A 19,940-nucleotide genomic window follows, 5' to 3' on the forward strand; every position below is an offset into this window, starting at 1 on the left:
GCAATCAAAATTTCATCTCGGAGTTTTCTGAGGGACACTTATGGTTGACTTAGACTGAGGTGTGGTATCCAAGTATCCAACGTGATTTTTTAAATTTCGCGGGTTTTTTTAGAGTCCAATTTTCAACATTTTCATTTATTTTGTTGGTATACCTGCCCCTACAGAGTATGATAACATTTTCAGCTGTGTTCCATTATTCAATTTTTGTTTGTGTGGCAGCCGCTAATGTTATATATGTGTTTTAATGAGCATGAGGTAAGTTTTTTGTTTGTTTTGGATTAAATGGATCAAAAAATTTGTAAATCAAGCCTTAGTTTTGACGTCATATCCATTTAAACGTTTGTTTCGTCACCTACCCTAACAGTTTTCAGTTATTCTGCATCGTCTTCGTTTAAGTGGCTGAGCTGGAGCAACTTCCATTCGCCGCTGTATTTTTTATTCGAAATTCAACAATTTTGTGTATCAATTGAACAAATCTTGTTTATGATGCATTTTTCTTGAAAACATCAAGGAACTTCAATGTTTATACGATGGCAGGCTGATAACTAATGCAATCACAGTCTTGTAGACTATACAAACAAAATGACCTCCAGAAGCACTCCAGCTCTGGTGGCATGTGGAAGTAACATTCCCCCTCAACACGTATGCGCAGGTTTGAGGTCATTACATTCATCCAGGGTATTTCGAGAAGCAGAAGTATGGAGACGTGTTCTAGTACTACAAACAAAATGACCTCCAGAAGCACTCCAGCTCTGGTGGCATGTGGAAGTAACATTCCCCCTCAACACGTATGCGCAGGTTTGAGGTCATTACATTCATCCAGGGTATTTCGAGAAGCAGAAGTATGGAGACGTGTTCTAGTACTACAAACAAAATGACCTCCAGAAGCACTCTAGCTGTGGTGGCATGTGGAAGTAACATTCCCCCTCAACACGTATGCGCAAGTTTGAGGTCATTACATTCATCCAGGGTATTTCGAGAAGCAGAAGTATGGAGACGTGTTCTAGTACTACAAACAAAATGACCTCCAGAAGCACTCCAGCTGTGGTGGCATGTGGAAGTAACATTCCCCCTCAAAAAGAATGCACAGGTATGGAGACGTGTTCTTGTGTGCTATATGTCAACGGGAGTGAAACACCGAGTGCTGTTATCGAATTTTAAACTACTTAAAAAGTGACTTCTACCGAGATTCGACATCATTTAAAGGCTGCTTATTGTGACAATGCTGTCGATAGGTTTACTGTAAATCAACGGGAAGTAAAATTTTGTTCTTAAGACAACCATCCTTAGAAAACCTTATTTGACAGTGTTTTTGCGATGCTCACCGAGTTTTTGTGACTGATTTTTAGGAACAAGGTGCAACTGTAAATTCTTCTCAGTATATGCAGACTCTAAAATACTTCCGAAGTAAAATTTGCATTGTTAAAATGGCAGTCTGGCCAGCCAATAATTAATTCTTCCAACATGACTACAACGCTCGTCTATACACACAATTCACACGCAACTGGAGAGGCTATTGCGAAACCAATAGAAATTTGAACTGATTCCAACAAACCTCTCCTCATTCCCTTGCGATCTTTTCATGCTTTTCCTTATCAACTCAAAGAGAAACACCTCAAAGGGTAATAATCAAGGGTGTAAACCTCAGACGATGATGAGGGAGAGGGGGCAGCTATGTCAATAAGTCAGGTGGATTCGAGGAAAGTCAAAAGGATGTGTTTCTCAGCGACGGAATGGCAAAACTTGTCACACATTTTGGGAGAAATATGTTAATCTTAACAGTGGCTATGTTAAAATATGAAGGCATATGATTTTAGAAACTTAAAAGAGAGTTGTAATTTAATGTACTTTTTGCCCTGTATGTTGCTATTAGTTTTAGTTTGTTGTCTACAAGCATGTGTGCATTACATTTCCGTCTACCCTCCAATAATAATTACACCCTTACATAAAAATAATTGAAAATTAACACACAATGTACTTACGATGGATGTAAAAACTCTTAATTAACCCTAAGCAATTAAAAAATAGGGTCAAATAGTTACCTATTCACACTAACTTGCATTTTTTTTTTTTAAACTTATTTCACTTTTTCACTTTCATTTCTTTTTTATTTTTTCAAAATTTTTGTTAAAATTTCATTTTAAACACAATCATCCGCAAATAAAAGTTATATCGACTGTGTTTTTCGGATGTTGGCAGAGTTAATTTGACCGATATTCTGGAATGAGGGGCAAAGTTAAATTCTTCTCAGTATATACAGACTCTAAAACACCTCTCAAGACGATTTTGTCTTGTTAAAAAGGCAGTCTGGCCAGCCAATATTAATCTTGCAACATGTCTATACAACCCTTGTCCACACACACACACACAATTCGCAAGCAACTGGTGAGGTTCTGAGAAACCTATAGACATTTAAATCCATTCCAACCAAATCCTCCTTATTCCCTCGTGATCTTACGCCATGCCATTTTTATTCATTTGTTCCTCTCAACTCAAAGAGACACAACAAGGAGTAACCATTAAACCTCGGACAATGCAGCTGTCAAGTTGCGGATTCAGGAAAAGTCAATAGAGTTTGTTTTTGAGCGACGGAATGAAAAAACTTGTTGCCCTTGTTGGGAGGAGATGTGTGTTTGTGCGTGTGTAAGCCCCCCAAGAACAATGACTATGTTGAGAAATAAAAACATGATATTGAAACTCATAGAATGGTACTTAAGTGGACTATTTGCGCTATTTTGCTGTATGTTATTTGTTTGCGCTCCACAAGTATGTATGCAATTACTATTGAGCCTACCTTTGTCTGTGAAAAGGGCAAAAAATAAAAACGGCACATACATATAACGTTTAACTAACTTTATTTGCTGTTAACTTTAAAAGAAACATATTATAAGATGATGTAAACGTTTCAGACAAAGATATAAACATAAATTAAGTAGAATGACCCCTCCCCAGTGCTCGAGGAAAGGGAAATCATCATTTATCAATTAACAGGAATACCTTATTCTTTTTATATTATTCTGTTAAATGCTAATAAAAGGCTCGGGAGATGCCGAAAAACAAAGCAGGGTCCCATCTTCGTTTTACACAAAGATTACAACTATTACTTCAACAACTGCTAACTCCAACCAATCAACTTTTGCCTCAAAGACTGTTCATATCAGATTTAATCAACGCTGGCGTTGATAGATTATTAACCACTTAGCACCAAAGTATTCGTTTTTATCACCATCAAGTGGACCAACATATTAAAAAAAATATATATATATATAAATCATCTCTCTCTCTCTCCCTCTCTCTCATATCATATCATCTCATACCTACCGCTCACTTCGCACCAACAAACGGCATTTAATTGTGCATCATTTTCGATTGTAATACATACCATAACTGGGGGACTTGGTCTCGGTATTTTTCTCTTTCTAAGTTAGTTTCGTGTACAGCTATTAAAAGATTCTTTAGAATGCTAGGCACCAGAATACACTCCATAAATATGTACAGTTGTGTCTGCCTATGTATATACAAATATATATATATATATATATATATATATATATATATATATATATATATATATATATATATATATATATATATATATATATATATATATAAACACAATATGTATCCTCAAACAATAACATTTCATCTAAATCCTCGTAAGGAAGGGATGGAACTCAAATTGTTGAATGCCATCACCGCCGAAAGCAGAGATGACCTTTCACTCCACCATCGCCTCTTCATCTTTCAGCACCTGCAAAAGGGGTAAAGTGACGCTATTAGTCCTCTTAACTGAAGTCACAAGCTATGAAAGTCTCACGGGTGTGAATAATAATAATTAGCACAAAGCATCAAGATGACATTGGTGAAAAAAAAAATTTAAAGAATTAAATTAAAAGAGGACACACTGTGAGTATTCCAAAATACTTGGTGGCAAGACCACCTTCCTCTGCAGAAAGAAGGGACAGGGGAGAGGGTGTGACGAGAAGAGGAGGTTGAATAAAAGGGGAAGGTTCGGACATGTGCAATTGACATGGAAGTAAATGGGAGGGGAGGTTGAATGTAAACATCTGGAGGGAGGGGTGATTAATGGCAGATATTAATTCCTGGATAAATTAAGGTATCTAAGAGCCAGATGTATGCCTTTTCTAATGTCTTAAGAGTTTGGGTGGAGGGTCTGCTGCAGTAGAGACACTAGCAGTTGTCAATGAGATTGTTACATCCACTTCTCACTAAGTACCCCTGGAATCCCCGCCGCACTAAGAGGGTTAACAGCTACCCCAGAAAAGGTAAACAATGAACGGCACTGAGAATTTAATCAAACATTAGGGACATTTATACCAACATAATAAATTTAAAAAACTGCTCCAACCCCGCAAAATTTACAAATTCCCATTACTTTCCGCACACACTTCCCACGTCCATATTTAGATATCTCACCTCTTCCTCCAACGGCATCCCTTCGTCCTCTTCCACGCCGAGGTCCTCAATGACCATGGCATCACCCTCAAAGTCGCCGTCCACCCCCAGGGCAGTCACTCCAGCACCTTCTTCTTCCTCGTCCACGGCACCAACCAGTTCAACGCCGTCCCGCCCCCTGCGGTCCCTCCTCGGCAGGGGTGGGGGCCTTCCAGGGCCCATCTCGCCATCCCGTTGGTGAAGGGACACGTGGCGTACCAGGTGCGCTCGGAGGGAAAAGGCTCGACCGCAAACTGGGCACGCATACGGTCGTTCCCCCGTGTGTATCCGAGTGTGGAGCGCCGCGTGTCCCCTCTGCGCAAAGCGCTTGCCACAGACGCTGCACCTACGCAACAGGAGAGAAAAGGAGAGGGGGGGGAGGGTTAGTCTGCTGTCTCTCGATTGCGTTCTCTTGGGAATGAGGTTCGTATAAAGAGCAAGAAGGGATTGGCGCGGGGGCTAACGTACTGGCTTCCCACCCAGAGGGCCCGGGTTCAAATCCCAGCGGCGGTGTTGAATACTTTTCAGAGGTATCCGTACTTGAGGTGCTCTGTGGAGGGCACTGTGAGTGTGAGTGCGCCGTCCGTCGGATGGGACGTTAAACTGTTTGACCCCTTGGTGCCTTTCTTTATTAAGAGTCGGCAAATGCTGACGCCGGGTTTCCCTTTCCACCCTTCACCCTTTCCCCATCCATCCCATAATGGCACAAATGACCTTTAGCTGTCGGTCACCTCCCGTAAATACTACTACAACAAAAGAGCATGAATTTGTTGATTTTATAGAATTGAAAGCTCCCTCAATACTAACGTAGGGAGTCAGCTGATTCACTTCACTCTTAAGAAAAAGGGCACTTGCGCAACTGGAGTCTAATCTAATCATTACTCTAAGGAGGAGGAGACTGAAGGCGGGGAAGATTTACATGGGAAGAGAGAGAAAAACCAAACGTTAAAATGGAAAAAACGACCATCGTTTCAAAATAAAAATAAGGGCGCATTGGAAAAACGCTAAAGAAAAAATACCCTAACTTAAAACAGCCCTATTGTCCCCCACTAGTCGGCTTGACATAATAAGTATTGACCTAATTACAAGGTAGGGACCACGCATATCTTATACTAGTGTATTTATATATATATATATATATATTTTTTTTTGCAAGTTCCCCTCACCTTTCCCCATCCATCTGAAAAACCCTAACCCCCCCTCATCCCTTACCCTTTCCTCCTGGTGCACTGCACACACCCTGCCACACACCTTTTTGGTGTCTCGCAGGGTATTGATGTAGATGTAGATTGTTTGATTAGAAACAGCTGCATAGGAGGTTTGTTTGAGGCCCTTTTCCATTCCAATTTCGGGAGTTTTCCAGAATAAGTGAATAGGAAGCCATTGGGTGATCAACTTTGTTGGTCTGGGATTATTATTCCAATGTGCTTATAACAATTATTGTACCGTACTTGATTCCGGCAGCGTGAGGAGTTGTATTGCAAAATCGAATGATGTGTTAACAGGGCGTGATTTTGAAAAGAAAACCGAAATTGAAGAGTGCGCGATTATGGACTATTATGGAGCATTGTAGTAGGCATGCTGTGAACCTAGCCCATCTGTTAGGGTAGAAGTGCGGTTGGTAATCTTTTAAGTGTCTTTCTACACAATAAGAGCAATTGAGCCATAAAAATAAGGCCGTTGCCACCAGGTAAATAGCCTAATTGCAACGATATACATTCTTAAACAAATAAACACTGTCATCACTTAAAAGTCTCTGAAAAGAAACGACATTTCAAACGGAACAATCAGAACACGAAATAAACACAAAGAAATGCTATCGCTAGGATGGATTAAAGCCAATTCCAAAGGTCCGCAACTGCCATCTTAAACATTAAGATGGAGATTTGTAAGTCTGCCATTTAATCTATTAATTAAACTTCACAATTACTATATTTTCATGTAACTGGTGTCAATTACACATCCTGAGTTCTATCAAAAGCATCTACATCATGTAAAATATCATAAGCAATTACATCAATACCCTACTAGCCACCAGAAAGGTGTGCGGCAGGGCGTGTTCAGCAACAGGAGGAAAGGATAAGGGATGAGGGGGGGTTAGGTGTTTTCAAATGGATGGGGGAAGGTGGGGGAACCTGCAAAAAAATAAAAAATAAATAAATATATATATATATATATATATATATATATATATATATATATATATATATATATATGCTTTCGTAGACGTAACACGGAAGTGCCGAATAGTACAATACACAGTAACACACAATATAGAAACACAAAAAAAGAAGAACACTCACACGTTATTTCTTGATATTTCGACGGAAACAATCCGTCTTCCTCTGAAGATATAGAAGTAATGTATATATATATATATATATATATATATATATATATATATATATATATATATAATATATATAATATAATAAGTATAATAAGTAAGTAATATATATATATATATATATAAACATAATCGTATAACCATGCGCAGTCCCCATCTTGTAATTATATTAATACTTATTGTGTCGAGCCGACTGGTGGGGGATTTCGATTACAAGCATTCTGGTCTCTTTATAGTTCTTGGAAAAAATGACCATTTTAAACCTGTCTGTCTCTCTTGCAGTCCATCATCTCTCTGATCTAATATTAGTGGTCCCTCCGCCCGTTATACGTTGGGGTTCGTATTATGTCCTTGATGTCATCGGAAAAGCAGCCATCTTCTAAGTGTATTTAATAGGTTTAATCTATATTGTAAACACCGCTGTGTAAAGGAATCCCAGCCTAAATATTCTAGCCAAAGTAGTTATGCTACTGCGTTGGTCATAACAATGTTTGTGACTAATCTAGCCCCTCCCAATCCGCTGAACTTGAACTAATTCCGAATTCAAGTTTATCTCTTTGAGGATCCCCTAAATATACTGGCAGCATACGTTACTCTAGGTGGGGCCCGACTAGGGCAAGAAAAAACATCGTTCCTTCACTTTTCCATCGCATTTACCCAGAACTCTTTTTACAAATCCCAATTTTTGAATTAGAACAACCGCTTATTTCCACATATGTGCTTTCCTCAGGATTGACCGTGAGAAGTAATTGTTACACCCCAAGTATTTAAAAGGAATCTACCCTCGCGCGATTTCAGTATGTTTCACTTTTTAACTAAATAGGGAGGGAATTACTCCTTTCCCAACAAATGTATTACTACGCATTTTTACAAATTTAATTGAAAATTGATATGCATCGCACCAAATCTGAATTACATCTAGGTCATCAGTTAACTTGACTCTTGTCTTCGCAACAATTTTGTTTGTATTCATTGCGTACTGCATACATGGCAATGTTAATAAAACCGCATAATTTAATTAATAAAATAATTTCACCAATTAATTTTTTTTTTTAAACTACAATTATCCAAATAAGATATCTGTCGACACTTTTTATGTGCACGGCACAGGATGCCGCACATGATACCGTACCTGAACGGTTTCTCCCCGGAATGCAGCCGCTTGTGCTGAGACAGATGTGTGGACCGGGTGAAACCGCGGCCGCAAACGGTACAAACGTGCGGTTTGAGGTGAGCGTGCACGCCGCGGTGCTGTGAGAGGTTCTTGGAGAAGCGGAAAGCATGACCGCAGACCTCACACACAAACGGCCTCTCCATGCCGTGGACCCTGCGGTGTTGCGCAAGGTTCTTGGAGAACGTGAATGCCCTACCGCACTCCTGTTCACCCAATGCACAACGGTAGGGAGAGAGGAAGACGAGGAGAATGAGTTGGTGAACAAAACAACAACACACGCAATGTGCAAACCCCACAACGAACAACTGAATCTGCAAGGGGCAACAATGGTCAAACAATAAAGACTATGATCTATAGAAAAACAACGAGCAAGAGAATGTTCAAATAGGAATGAAAGCGATCAACAATGATGTAAACAAAATAATTATTGTTGCTATGGAAACAATGGAGGAATGTAAACAAATTTAAAAAGGTTTAACTTGATTAAAGAAATACCCAAAAAATTCTATCACTACAGTTGAATAAAAAAATCAATTCCCAATTTTACATTTAACTATTTGAATCATGAGCAACCATTTATTTACGTTTCAATTGACACTGTTGCCATGGAAACCGAAGGTAAATAAACAAACAATAGTTTGATTAATGTGAAAAACAGCTTTAACTCATGGAAAAGCACTTCCAAATTGGATCTAGACTAATTTACTCTGCATATATTTGCCCTATTCGCCACAGAAATGACAGCAAGTGATTAAATTACTCGGATATACTTAAAAATATTGCAAGACCTAAAATAGATCCTTGCGGAACACGCCATTTATGACATTATTTTCTTGACTACATACAGAATAATGCAAATTTGACCATAAACAACAGTTCCAAAACTTTATGCGCAAATTTTGTTCACTTCAGAATTGCACTTTCATTGATTATAGTCACCAGTTACCTTGTTTCAATGCGCATGTTGCCTACTGCCCCCCCCCCTACTCCTTAAGACGCATACCTCACAGACAAATGGCTTCTCTCCCGTGTGTATACGCAAGTGCTTCTTGAGGTTAGCCTTGCGCGTGAACGCCTTGCTGCACTGCTGGCAGGGGAAAACCCTGCGCCCATCCTCACCCTTTGCGCCACCTTCCCTGGGGTGATACGCACGTATGTGATGCGCAAGTCGGAATCGCTTGGAGAAGGATCTACCGCAGAGGTCACAAACAAACACCTCCCAGTCGCCAGGGCGTTCTTCCTGCGGAGACAACAACAGTTTGCGTGATCACAGCAAACGACGATGATAAAAGGCAAAGCAATGACGTCAAAACACTGAGATAAATTAGATACGCGCAACCACAATTTTACGGCTTAATTCACCGTTTTACCCGAATTACGGTTCACGGAGATCATTCCATTGTCTCACTCATCATCCCCGGTACATACCTCCTCAATTTTGACCCGAGCCAATGCCGCAGAGCCCTGCTGTCCGGTTCGCTTCCTCCTTGATTTTGGCATGTCACTTCTAGATGCCGACGTCCTTCGGCCCCTACCTCGTCTCCTCCTCCCCATGCCACGGTACCCAGCTGGACGGTACGTCTTGTCCTTCTCCTCCAGATCCTCCTGGAAAAGGTTTGAGTCTGATGTGATCACTTGGCAGTACCACGATGGTATGGAGTCGATGCCGGAAGAGTGAGTGATCTTATGACAGAAGACGGCTCTAGGCCATTGACTACCTCACTCATACCGAGAACTCTTTTGTCTTTCCATTGCTATCAATTGTCATGCCAATTTGCTTAATCAGAGCCCAATCTTTAATGGACCATATTCCAGATCTGTCGTTTATATGACCCGAATAATCAAAGTCTATACCGTAGAGACAGTCTTCTAGTTCAATCTGACGGTCTGGTTCAATATAGGAGGTGAAACAAAAATCTCTAGAAGGCCTCTTAAGGACATCCCGATAAATGAATTTTCATGGGGAGCACATATCAGGACAATATGCGGATCAGCTTTAAAGAAACTTGGCTTCATTAAACGGGTGGTGGGGAAATGTAATGAAAGAGTTAAAGAGAGGTGTTATTTTGCTCTAGTTAGACCTCATTTGGAATATGCCGCAAGTATTTGGGATCCGTGGGAGAAAATTTGGCAAAAAGAATCAGATAAAGTCCAGAGAAAATCCGCCAGATTCGTTAAAAATTGTTATGATAAGAACACAAGTGTGACAGGTCTCTAAGGGGATTTAGGCTGGGAACCACTTGAAGTGCGGAGAGAACGAGCTAGGCTTAGACTTTTAGAAAGGTTCAGAACAAACGAGTTTAACTATGACCCTGATGGAATTATAATGGCCCCACACTGCTCAGGTGGATCAGACCACAAAGATAAACTAGGGGAGATAGATTCCAGTATACAGATAGACACACAAATACTCATTCTTTCCCCGAGCAATCAGGAATCATAATAGTAGGGAACCGAAGTAACTTTAGAAATATTGAAAACATTGAATTTACAAGTCGGAGCAAAGTTAAACACTGCAAAGGTGTTAGGTATACTTTCAGGTGCATGTGTATATAAGATGTAGTTTGAGTGTTTGCATGTGTGTGGGGTGAAAGTGTACTTGCATTAATGTATGCCATGTTTGTTTTTTTTGTGGTTATTGCATGCGGTTTTTTTTTTCTTTTCTAAATTACGGGTGGTGTCCTAACACCCCCCGCCACACGCCCTTGCGGTGGCTTGCGGGGTATTAAGTAGATGTAGATGAATTTAAGAAATGTTTCAGATAAATAGAAGCATCGTTTGGACAAGTGCATTGTGGTCCATGGGGAATACTTTGAAGGTGAACTTAATTTGATGTAAATATATTGAGAACTAGAGAAACTACAACAACATTCCTGTTATATTTGTGTCCCCCCATCGTCCTATCTCATGTTCCCACCACTATTCATTCCAATTTCCGGTTCTTCTTCAAGTGAATTCATTTCCTGAGCAATCTTACCTCTGCATCGTCTTCTTCCTCAACATCGCTGGCCACCGCAGGGCTCTCCCCTCTGGCATCGCCCTCTGCCACCGCCCCTGGGCACGCTTCACTGTGGAGACCAACCACGGGAGAGAAAAGGACACGGCGTGAGATCAAGGAACAACATCAGATTAGCCGTTTCAAATCCCCACGTCAACAAAGAAACCCTCTCAACACTTGTTTAATCCCAAGAGGGAACATCTACATCTACATCTACATAATACCCCGCAAGCCGCCGCAAGGGCGTGTGGCGGGGGGTGTTAGGTCACCAACCGTAAAAACGAAAAATACCACATGCAAAAAACAACACGGAAAATTACACCCCAGCAGCGCACACACTCATGCAAAACTCCCTCCATCCAATACTCATGCAAACACATAAACCGCCAAACATCAAAAAACTGCACCCCAGGATACAGCACGAAAGCCATCCTAAAACACGCAAGCCAGGACAACACAAGCAAGAATGTGAAACATCACTACCACATGAAAATGCACCACAAAACACTCAACCCCCCAAAGAGACAGTAAAAGGAAGGGAATTCGACCCAACGTTGCAGGTAGCAGGAATTTCCCCCCGCGGAGAGGGACGAGGGATTGAAAGGGAAACTTAAAAACAGATGAACAGAACACGAATGAGGTCATTCGGAAAGAATGGGTTATTATAGCAAAACACATAAGGTTAGTGGAGGAGCATGCATTTAAGTAGAACTAATTATTTTTTAGACACTGAAGGGTGGCAAGTGGAATTTTTACTATCTATAATCCTACAGTTGCTATCCCGTATTGTCCGTGGGAAGAAGGAGTCCTTGAGTCGGCTAGTCCTGGCATCTATTTCCCGAATTTTATATGCATGATCCAAGCGACCAATGTATGTAGGAGTACGAATGATCTGCGAGACCTCGGTGCTGAAACATGCGGATCTGAATTTATTTAATAATTTCAGTCTTGCATTGAATCGTCTCTCTTCTAATGATTCCCACCCCAAATCCATGAGCATTTCGGTAACGCTTTGCGTTTTATCGTAGGAATTTTTTACAAAACGGGCTGCCCGGCGTTGAACCTTCTCAATTTCCCGAATGAGACCTTTTTCACTCGGGTCCCACACGCTGCATGCGTATTCTAAATGAGGCCTTACAAGAGCGTGGTAACAACGTTCCTTGACCTTTGAGTCACTTTTGCCGACAATGCGTCTAATGAATCCCAATTTTTTATTTGCTTGACCGCAGACTTTACGTATGTGAGTCCCCCAAGTTAAGTCTTTTGTGAATGTGACACCTAGGTATTTTACCGTATCAACTACTGCTAGGTCACCTCCAGCTAATTTGTAAGCAAATCCCGTTGATCTTTTAAAGAAATTTACCACTGAACATTTATTATAATTTAGAGTCAATCCCCAGTTAGAACACCATTTAGTAATGCAATCTAAATCCTGTGCTAGAATAAAACGATCCTCATCCCCAGATATCTCCCGATAGATCACCGTGTCATCCGCGAACATCCTAATTTTACTTTTCACTTCGCGGTTCAAATCGTTAACAAAAATCAAGAAAAGTAACGGCCCGATCACACTTCCCTGAGGTACCCCCGACGTGACTCGAACGCTGTCGGAACTAGCGCCATCAAGGACTACCCTCTGTTCCCGCTCTGAAAGAAAATCTTTAACCCAACTTATAGCGCCCTTGTTTATACCCGCAACCTTTAATTTATGAATGAGTTTACCATGTGGGACCTTATCAAATGCCTTTTGAAAATCTAAGAAGATGGCATCCACTTGCCTACCTCTCTCACCAGATACAAGTAAATCATGTGTAAATAATCCTAATTGGGTCTCGCAGGAGCGGGTTTTCCTGAATCCGTGTTGATTGTCACTTAAAAAGTTAATATTGTCAAGGTGTCTCATTATTGAACTGACAATTATGTGCTCTAAGATTTTACAACAGATAGAAGTGAGAGATATAGGTCTGTAATTACTGGGATCCTCCCTGTCACCACTTTTAAAAATAGGCGTTATTTGCGCGGTTTTCCAAATCTTAGGTACTTTGCACTCTGTGAGGGATTTGTTAAATATAAATTCAAGGTACGGGGCAATGTTTGGAGCTAAATGTTTAATCACCCTAGCTGGTATATTTTCGGGACCCGGGGATTTGTTGGGTTTAATCTCATTAAGTAATTTTAGAATTCCTTGTTGGTCCACTGTTATTTTTTCCATGAGTGGAGTAAGTATTGTTTCTTGGAGATTTGCGGTGGCAACATCATTCGAGAAAACGCTTTGGAAGGGAAAGGCTAGGAATAACATTTATGTCCACCAACAAACACACGCAACAGACAAGACAAGTCTAAACACAATCAGGATCAGAAATTAATACATATACAATACATACAACATACTAGGGTGCGTTCCATAAGTAATGCAATTGAATTTCCTACGCCTCTTCTATTGTTAAGAGTGAGATCGAACCACTTACAGTAGGTGAGATGGACATTAAGCTTTGCCACAAAGCCAGTCTCGGTGCTCTCCAAGCTGTGGAAGTGGCAGGACATCAGTTATTGTAAACCCCTGCGCACTGACCCTGTCACGAAAGTCACCAACCAAGCGGAAATTTCAAGTGAACTTTTCCATAGTATAGAAAATGAACCTGATTATTCGGACAATGCCATCAAATGTGATGAAGACCCGAGTTTTTTAATACGACCCAGAAACAAAATGACAAAGATCTCTGAGTGGCGCGCACAGGGCAGTCCCCCGAGCCTATGAAAGGCATGAATGAGCGAATCAAGAGTTGAAAAACAAGGCTAATTGTGTTTTTCGACAGGAAAGGAGTTGTCCGTAAGGAGTTAGTTCCTCAAGGACAAATAGTTAACGCTGTCTACTACGTGGATGTGCTGGAGAGACTCCGAAAGAGGGTTATCAGGACAAGAAAAGACATCTCCGCTACCTGGCAACTCTATCACAACAACGCACAATGAGTCAGAGAGTTCCTGGCCAAACACCAGGTGCTTAAACTGCCACACCACCCCCTTATCTAAAGTCCCGACATCACCCCAGAAGAGACTTCTTTTTGTTCACTCAGGCAGCCCTGAAAGGAACCAGTTTTACGTCCATTCAGAAGAGATCCAATCAACCGTGATTGCCAGAGGTCCCTAAAGGCACCTTCCAGGTCATGTACCGGTCTTGGCTGAGTGGCTAGAAAAATGTTATAGAGCCCCAAGGAAAGAGTACTTTGAAGAATTATTAGCGTTTGTGAAAATCTTTTCAATAAATTCCTTGGGAAAAAATAATTGCATTACTTTAAGAACGCACCACAAATATGTGTCAAAGCTAATCGTTAATACGAAAAGTGTCAGGCGTGATGTTGTGGAATCGAGACATAATGAAAACTTCGTTGCAATTTTCCACAGTTAAGTTAACTGTGGAAAATTGCAACGAAGTTTTCTTCATTACTAATCGTTAATATTAAGCCCTGGATTCTTAATACATTCCTCACGATATCCAGGCATTAATTTAAACATTTACTTCACGAGTTTCCGATTCTTCCGAGTTTCTTTGTGTGAGGGATTTGTATGTACGACTGTAAGGTTTGAATCGCTGACCTTTTGTCATTCTTGGCGGCCGTCGATGATCCCGTCATCGAGAAGACAGTGGAAAAGTCCGGCAGTGCCGCCAAGAGTGCGGTATCTTCCGAATCACCCTCATTGCGGCCACCATCGCCCTCTGACCCCACCATCTTTGACCCTGGAACAAAGAAACAAGGTCAAACGCAATGCAACATAACTCTGATTAACTCTGTTCATACCAAGAGGGAAGAAAATCGAAGATATGGCATGGATAATACCCTTAAAACTTCACTAAGGGCACTGTGCCGTGGTATTCAAATGATGTCATTTGCAATATTTCACAGGGGTATTATCACTTGATGAATCACGGACATCAAACGACTGTTCCACGAATTGTGGCACATATTCCAAGAAATATAATTCCCTCATTCCGTAGAATAACAAATGAATGGAACCATCGCAGATTAAATCATAAATTTGGAGTACGTAATAAAAGAAAACCGCACGGCATACACTCCTCACCTCGGCGTCCCCTGGTCGCAGAACGGCTACCGCTCACACGGCGTATCTCAATGCCGGGCCCAAGGTGTGCCGCAATGGTCTCTGAGAATGCCAGCTGGTGGCTCCCATAGCCATCGAAGGGCGATGCCTTGCCCCTTGACCTCACCACTGTCACGTCCTTGGGCAGAGACTTGATGGATGCCAGACTGCCTGCGACGGAGACATTTAAAATGAATATGACTCAAAGAACTATTGAGAAACAATTGAATAATAACAGAGAAATGGTGACCAGAGAACAACGTAGCATGGGAAAGGCAATACGGAACACTTTCATCGAACTGCAGCTAGTTTGCATTGGTAACTTCAGATGTGGACATATTTGCACCTCTGTAACTGTAGTTTTGGGACTGTGACACACCAGAACTTTGGCACTTCTGCATATTCCCCCTGGTACTCTTTACTTTTTAACTGTTACTTTGGAGCAGCTACTTTGTAACTGTTACTCTTGGGAACTGCTACAGCGTAACTCTTAACTTTTGAATTGTTACTTAGGAACAGTTACTATTGAGCTCCTACTTTGTAACTGTTATTACTGGGACCTGCTACTTCGTAACTCTACATTTGCAACTGTTACTTTTGAGGTGCTACTTTGTTACTCTTACTACAGGGAACTGCTACTTCGGAACTCTAACTAGGCAGCTGTTACCCAAGAGAACTGAAACTTCGTAATTCTAACTTTGCAACTGTTGCTTTTGATGAACTACGTTGTTATTGTTACTACTAGGAACTGATACTTCGTAACTAGGCAGCTGTTACCCAAGAGAACTGCTACTTCGTAATTCTAACTTTGCAACTGTTACTTCTGAGATGCTACTTTGTAACTATCACTCCAGGGAACTGCCAACACGTAACTGGAACTTCGGAAGTGTTTCTTTTGAGCTGTTACATTGTAACTGTTACTCCTGAGAACTGCTACTTCGTAACTAGGCAGCTGTTACCCAAGAGAACTGCTACTTCGTAATTCTAACTTTGCAACTGTTACTTCTGAGATGCTACTTTGTAACTATCACTCCAGGGAACTGCCAACACGTAACTGGAACTTCGGAACAGTTACTTTTGAGCTGTTACTTTGTAACTTTTACTCCTGGGAACTGCTACTACGTAACTCTCACTGTGTAACTGTTACTGTGGAACAATTACTTTGAAAGTATTACTTTACTTCTGTTCCTTCGTAACTTGAATGCTGTCACTGCTACTTTTGGACTATTACACTTCAGTAAATGTAATTTTTTTGCATCTGTTTTGCTGTAACCTTTCGAACCTTACAAATAGGAATTTCTAATTTGAGACTGTTGTTTACAAATTGTAACTTGAGCGCTGTGGCATTGGTGTTGTAAGAGAAACCTGGACCAAATTGATAATTCAGCAATGCTGAAAACTCGTTGATATGGATACCTCGGGATTTTAGAAACCTCTGTCGTCCAAGGCAGTCAAGTACGATGCTTTACTTTATATCACATAGTTACACGTACGAAAGATAACTTTTTAAAATCCACAATCACTTTTACAATAATACTTTACTTTAAGATCGTGATATCCATATTATGGATTGAAACTTCATTTCCTAAATGGCCGTTGGTTATTTCTTAGGGAGATATTTCATGTATTCATTAACTTATCAAGGAGATTATCAACAAATTCATATATAACTAAGATTTAACGTTATTTAATCCAACCATTTTGACGAATGCAACATTGCCAGTCTTTTATTCAACTGTTTAAAAGTTAATTTTTCCTCTTAACTAACGGACACAAATCATACTTTCTTCCCAAAACCAGGGATCGGAAAAGGTTAACCCTTTAAAAAGTTCAACAGGACCCTGTTGGAACTGTGCCGAAGTACATACATCTGACGGCATTAACTCTTTCAGCATTGCAAATTCTATTTCTTAACTCTGCAATACTTCTTCACACTTACTTGCAAGACGGTTGAAGCGGTTCCGGTCCTGATGCCGGGATTTCTCTGCAACGCCCTGGCCTGCCTTGTCGACACGGTCCGATTCAGGGACATCCTCTGCTTTCACCCCACCTGGACACGGGATTGGATCGCATTTAAATACGTCACGACAAAATATGAAGAGACTGATTCTATTGAATGATTGAAATGAAATGAGAGAGTTCAAAGGTCATTTATGAAGGGAAAGAGGGCATTTTAGAGTTGGCAGACAAGAAATTCTACCAGCTGTTGACCCCCTTAGGATTGTACCGCGGTAGACATATCCTCTATTACCCTCCGAAACAAAAAAGTCATCAAGAAAGAGCAAACCATTTTCTTACACTTAAGATGGACACCATTTTCTTTTCCTAACGTACAGTGTGTTAAGTGCTCAATTCAGAAGACTGTCTTCATTTAGCGGCATTACGTACGGTATTTATGTCTCTCCCTTTTGCCGAAACCTTTGGCCATTTTGAATGTTCCGTTAATTGTTGACAGCTGTTTCGCTTGGACGTGTTTCGGCTTGTCTTCGATGTTTGCCTGTTCCGAAAAATGGATCAAAGAATCTGTGTCCAATTGTGTGACAATAGAAATTAAGTGCACGGACGCATTCCGAATGTTGACAGTGTCAATATGGAGAAGCTGCCACGGACCGAAGCAACGTTCATCAGTGGTACAAAATGTTCTCAGAGGGACGAGAAGATGTGAAGGTTGAAGAGCATGCCCAAGGATGCCTGAGCACGTCCATAACAGACGAAAACATTGATGAAGTGAAGAGAATATTATTGGCCAATCGTCGTATCACATTAGGCTTGTACCGCGGTAGACATCCTCTATTACCCTGCAAAACAAAAACGTTTTCTAGAAACAGCAAACCCTTTTCTTAACCCTCTTAGTGCGGCGGGCCGATATATATCGGCTTTCGTATCCCTGGCGAAAGGTGCGGCGGGCCGATATTTCGGCTCTTGCGTAGGCTATTGTTTAAATCGTTGTAACTTATGGTTTTTTCTTTAATAATTTATGGTTTTTGTGCCATCGATAGGGTGAATACCATAGAATCACGTAACTAATTTTTTAATTTTTTATTAGCAATTTTAAATGCTTTTCAAAAAGTATATTTCTTACTATAATTTTTCGTTCAGTTTTGTACATGTCGGGAAGAGCTCAGCCTAATTTTTTGCTCGTTTTTTTTTTCTGAGTGGTCTTTCCACTATGAGAAGCCACTGAAAGGCTACTAATTAATCTGTGATCATTTGTAATCTCTTGAATGTGTTATGGTGTTGATATATATAGCTGCTTATTCAGACTTTGTTGAGACGATGGAAATGAGAGCACTGCTTTGTAATCATTTTGGTTTCTCTTGCCGTCCATCCTTTCTAATCATTTGCGCCCTGTGTAATGGATTACATTGTCAGCAGTTCTCTTTGAGTTAGAACTTGGTTTTTTTCCACCTTTAGATTGTAAGCACATTGCCGAAGTATCAAGGAAAGGGGAAAAGTCCCAATTTGACTCAGTGAGATCAGCCTTTTCAACAAAATCGAACTATGCAGAGGCTGACAAAAAAATTTGCAATTCACTGGTTTTTATTTATTTATTTATATAATATTTTCTACATGTCTTTTTGATTCTATATTATATTTAAATATCGTAGTTTTATCAAAAAACATTTTTTTTTAAATATTAGTTTTGTGTCTAAAAATCGAAATATTATTGCTTAAAAAATATTCTTCAAATTTATGATACTGTAATAATTACATTTATTTTTCAGATGATGTAAATTTATTACATCATTATTAATTACAATATTATATTTCAAAATAAAAAAACTGCACATGGATATCTAAACAAATAACTTCACAATGTATTTTTCCCTGAAGTGATACATTTTCTGAAATAACCCTTCGCACTTCTCACTAAGTACCCCTGGAATCCCCGCCGCACTAAGAGGGTTAAACTTAGGATGGACTTCCACGGTTTGTGTCTTAAAGAGTATATGTGGATACCGTTTTCTTTTCCTGACGTACATTGTGGGAAGTGCTCAATTCGGAAGACCATCTTCATTTAAAAGCGTTGTCGCATGATAAACAGATTGTATTGGTAGTATTAGTAGTTTAGAGGGGAGGCAACTGACAGCTGAGGTCATTTGTGCCATAGGGTAGGGAAGGGTAGGGTGACAGGGAAGGATGAAGGGTGGAAAGAAAAACCCAGCGTAGACATTAGCCTACTCTATTAACGAAAGGCACCAAGGGGTCAATCATTTTAACGTCCCATCCGACGGACAGCGTACTCACACTCAAAGTGCCCTCCACAAAGCACCTCAAGTACGGATACCTCTGGAAAATATTCAACACCGCCAGGATTTGAACCCGAGCCCTCTGGGTGGGAAGCCAGTACACTGACAGTGCATATACCAGTATATTGAACTGACAATTTGGCGATTGGCTATAAGAGATCTCCGACACTAATTAAACTCGTCATGTTTCCTTTAAGGTGTTTGAATGGGCAACCAACAAAAGAGCTGAGTCGTTTGAATGTGTGCCTGTGTGTGTGTCCGGTTGTGAGTAAGAAGACCTTCCGTCTGCAATGGCATTGCAACAATTCCCCAATCCCCTCTATTACAGTCCCCCCGGCACTTTGGCACCAGTATGATCGGACTTTTACACCTATTATTCTATGTTAAAGTGAATTAATCCCATTGCTCCCTCCAAGGACACCACCATCACCATGGGAGACACCACCCTACGTTAAGTCAAGAGCCGTGTGTTATCAAATAGAAGCTTGAACACATATACATAATACCCTTAATAAGAGAGAGATAGAGTGCCCTTGTATCCATGATATCCGCCTGCCAGGGAATAACATTCGAGTCGTTAGTTAAAGCCCAGAAAGGAAAAAGCATGTGTGTAGACGC

At 40.6% G+C, this 19,940-nt stretch overlaps 1 protein-coding gene across 1 annotated transcript in view; it reads right to left on the reverse strand.

The window, feature by feature from the left end:
• Positions 1-3,604: 3,604 nt before the first annotated feature.
• The window catches only part of LOC139686225 (uncharacterized), a 41,559-nt gene continuing 25,223 nt past the window's right edge, over positions 3,605-19,940 (reverse strand). The window contains exons 6-14 of the mRNA XM_071583382.1: positions 17,012-17,122; positions 15,055-15,243; positions 14,569-14,710; positions 10,954-11,044; positions 9,405-9,581; positions 8,980-9,216; positions 7,935-8,179; positions 4,438-4,801; positions 3,605-3,751 (exon numbers count right to left, since the gene is read on the reverse strand). Of these exons, the coding sequence (XP_071439483.1) occupies positions 3,719-3,751; positions 4,438-4,801; positions 7,935-8,179; positions 8,980-9,216; positions 9,405-9,581; positions 10,954-11,044; positions 14,569-14,710; positions 15,055-15,243; positions 17,012-17,122 (1,589 nt within the window). The 3' untranslated portion in view covers positions 3,605-3,718. The remainder of the gene's footprint in view (positions 3,752-4,437; positions 4,802-7,934; positions 8,180-8,979; positions 9,217-9,404; positions 9,582-10,953; positions 11,045-14,568; positions 14,711-15,054; positions 15,244-17,011; positions 17,123-19,940) is intronic.

Source organism: Hetaerina americana, unplaced genomic scaffold (genome assembly GCF_022747635.1).
Source record: "Hetaerina americana unplaced genomic scaffold, ioHetAmer1.1.p SCAF_135, whole genome shotgun sequence".
Lineage (NCBI taxonomy): Eukaryota > Metazoa > Arthropoda > Insecta > Odonata > Calopterygidae > Hetaerina > Hetaerina americana.